The 3,516-nt window shown below is 66.6% G+C and overlaps 1 protein-coding gene across 1 annotated transcript; it reads right to left on the reverse strand.

Moving 5' to 3' along the window:
* Nucleotides 1-2,758: 2,758 nt before the first annotated feature.
* Nucleotides 2,759-3,496, reverse strand: AURANDRAFT_34477 (hypothetical protein; the record flags this gene model as incomplete). Its single annotated transcript, XM_009043967.1, has 1 exon — nucleotides 2,759-3,496. One exon carries the CDS (start codon nucleotides 3,494-3,496, stop codon nucleotides 2,759-2,761), a length of 738 nt encoding a protein of 245 aa, XP_009042215.1.
* Between the last annotated feature and the right edge of the window lie 20 nt (nucleotides 3,497-3,516).

The following is a 3,516-nucleotide window of genomic DNA, read 5'->3' on the forward strand; positions in this document are numbered from 1 at the left end:
ACAGGAAGAGCATGTTCACGAGCGACGACGCCGCGGCGATCCACGCGTCGGTCTCGAGGCGCGACGCCTCGAGCTTCGCCTCGAGCGCCTCGACCTTCTGCCGCTCGAGCGCGAGCTCCTCCTCGACGGTCAGGGGCGCCGGCGGGTGCGGCGGGCTGCAGGACCGGCTCGCCGCCGCGCGCTTCTCCTCCCAGCGCTTCACGGCCTCGGGGCTCGGCCCGATGCCTTCGAGCAGCAGCTCGTCGAGCATGGTCGCGCGCGGCGCCGCGTTTGCACGCGCGCGCGCGGCTTCTTCTCCTATTCGTGCGCGCGGTGGGTGGGTCGCGGCCGCCGCGCGCCGCCGGCCGCCGAGGGGCCGCGCGTCTCGCCGGCGCCGGACACCTCGCACTTTGCCTGCGGCAACTCCCGCTCGAGGCTGATACTTCACCACCCAACGCGCCTCTGCGATGGGCGCCTCCTTCTCGCTCGAGGATGGGGAGAACGGCGAGCGGATGGAGGAGTCGGCGAGCCGGCTGCTCATCCACAGCGAGCTGACGCAGGAGTACAAGGACGCGACGCACGCCGTCATCGCCGAGTGCTTCGACGAGCTCGTCGTCACCTTCGGCGGCGGGTTGCTGACGAAGTTCACGCTCAACGAGGAGGAGTTCGACCTCGTGCGGCGGCGCGGCGTTTCGACAGTTGAGCAGAAAAGGCAGCGATCATCCGCGCGTAGGTCTTCTCCCTCGTCTTCGCGGATCCCGGGCAGCACTTCCTCATCTGGGAGACCGAGGACCACCACGAGGACGGCGCGCAGGACGGGCCCATGGCCAACGTCTTCCACGTCTTCTGCGCGCTCTTCCTGCTGAGCCAGGAGGAGCTCCACAGCCTGGACACCAAAATCGACGAGATCCACACGCTCTTCGACTTCGACAAGTCCGGCGGGCTGAATCGGGTCGAGCTCGAGTGCCTCTTCCAGGCCTGCGTCGAGGGTCTCGCGAGAGCCACGGGCACGAAGGCGCCGCTGAACTCGGCGACGATCAGCTCCAACGCCGACGACATGTGCGACGCCTACGGCATCACCATGGACGGGTCCTGCGAGGTCTCCGTGTCGATGCTCCGGGAGTGGGTCGCGGGCCGCGAGGACATCATCGCCTACCTCTCGGAGTTCACGGAGGCGCACACCGTCGTGGGCTACCAGCGCAAGGTCGAGGAGGCCTTCGAGCGCGTGACCGCGTCCTTCGTCGCGGAGGCCCAGGGCGAGCCGCCGGAGATCGACGTCGACAAATTGGCCAAGATCGTCCGGGAGCTGCCGGGCTCGCCGCCGACCGAGGAGGAGATCCAGACCTTCATCAAGCTCCTCGACGAGTCCGGCGGGTCCGTGGAGCAGGACGGCATGGTGAGCTTCGACGAGTTCGCGGACGCGATCTTGCCGTGGATCTCGTTCGGCGTCGTCGACGACGACGGCACGGGCGAGCTGTCGCCCGACGAGCTCAAGCTGCTCATCTGGATCTCGGGCGGCGACAACACGCCCGAGCCGTCGGCGCAGGTCGTGCTCCAGGCCATGCGCGGCGTCGACGTGAACAAGGACGGCGTCTTGGTACGTCTGGAGTGGCTCTGCTACAACAGCGGCTACGACCCGGCGACGGGCGCCATGAAGTTTAGCAAGGCCGCCAAGGACATGTTCGCGAAGATGGACGCCGACGGGTCTTCGGAAATTTCCGCGAAGGAGATCAAGGAGATCTTCGCGAAGGACGGGGCAGGAAAAGAGTGCGAAATTCCCAACTTCAAAGGCTCCTATCTCGGTCGTTTTCCACTCGTTTCGGCTGATTTTTGGACGAGCGATCATCTCTCGGAACGGTCTCGAAGCGTGGATGCTTTTTTCCGGAACGCGCGCGCGCGGAACACTCACGTTGAAGCGAACTTGAATCACTCTTTTCCTGCCCAGGCGAAGGAGATCGGCGTCGCGCTCGAGAACATGGAAAGCGAGGCGCACTGCTGCTTCTCCCAGAGTAGCCGCGACGCGCTCCAGGTGCTCATGATGAACGCGGGCAACGAGGTCGCGGACTTGATCGACGAGGACCACAGCGGCATGATCGAGTGGGACGAGTTCTACGCGCACAGCGCGACGATCGCGGCGAAGCAGGAGAAGATCCGCGAGTACGCCAAGGTCCTCCTGGTCCAGGACATGCGCGAGCGGCCCGAGGCCCGGAGGCCACGCGCCTCGGTCATGGTCCGCAACCCCAGCTCCAAGAGCGCGAAGAAGAGCGCGGGCTCGTCGCCGTCCAAGGCCGCGGGCGGCCGCCGCGCGTCCCAGCGCCACATCGCCATGAGCAAGGGGCACTAGGGGGGGCTGGGCGTGTTAGATTCCATCTTCGCCTCGTCGCTATTGGGTTAGGTCTACTAGGGGCCGTGATGTTTAGCGCGGGGCCTTATGGCATAAGTTATGACCATCGCCTCGACGTTGCCGTGGGCCGCCGCGAGTTCATAGAAGTGCATGCCTGCTTTCTCGTTCTCAGGGACCCCGAACTTCCCGCCGACGTGTGCCGCGGCTTCCACGAGCAGTCGGGACGGGTCGTACATGAGATTCTCAAAGCGAGTGTTTATCGTCGCGAGCGCAAACCAGCCCTTGTAGCCGATTATGTTATGTTTCACGAGTGCTATGATCGCCTCGGGCAAAGCCTCCAGTCTCGATAAATCGCCGCGGCTCTCCATGCCTCCGCTCTCCCTTCGCACGCACCAGCCCTGATTTACGCAGTGCCAGTGGCAAAAAACACGCTCCTTAGCAGATCGACACGGACAACTCGCGCGCGAGGAGGGGGATGCGCTTGTCGGAGCGCTTGCGCGGCGCGGAGACGAGGGCGATGGAGCTCCAGACGCCGAGGGTGAAGTAGGCGGTCATCCAGAGGAGCTTGTGGCCCCACGCGTCCCACGCGCGCGTCTCGCGGCGCGTCGTGGCGGCGTCCTCGAGGCCGTCCCAGAAGCCGAAGTACCGCTTCCCCGCGGCCTGGTCCTTGCGCCAGGCCTCGTAGTTCGACGGCACGTCGCTGAGCCAGCCCCAGGGCACGTAGCAGCAGACGCAGACCGCGAGGACGCGCGCGAAGCGCCGCGCCGCTTTCCAGGAGTCGTCGTCGCCGGGGATCCGCCGGGCCAGCGCCAGGGCGAAGGGGAGGAACACCGTGAAGCCGACGACCCAGGAGCCCTCCTCCCCCAGGAAGAAGAGGCGGTCCGTCGTCACCGTGCCCGCGCACGAGCAGCATTCCGCGACGACGATGCAGGCCCAGAGGAAGCCCGCCGCGCGCTTGAACCACGCGCCGCCGGAGGGCAGGTCGCCGCCGACGGCGCCGAAGGCGAGCGCGACCTGGCCGATCCAGGACAGCTCCGAGCAGACGGAGAGGAGCCGGTGGAGCAGGATGGAGTTCAAGGGGCTGTCGTACCAGACGTCGCGCGTCGCGTAGTCCTCGCAGAAGAGGCTCCGGAAGGCGCAGACGCAGGTCATGGGCACGCAGAGCGCGGCCATGGGCCGGTCGTAGCGCGACC

This window comes from Aureococcus anophagefferens, assembly GCF_000186865.1.
Source record: "Aureococcus anophagefferens unplaced genomic scaffold AURANscaffold_91, whole genome shotgun sequence".
Lineage (NCBI taxonomy): Eukaryota > Pelagophyceae > Pelagomonadales > Pelagomonadaceae > Aureococcus > Aureococcus anophagefferens.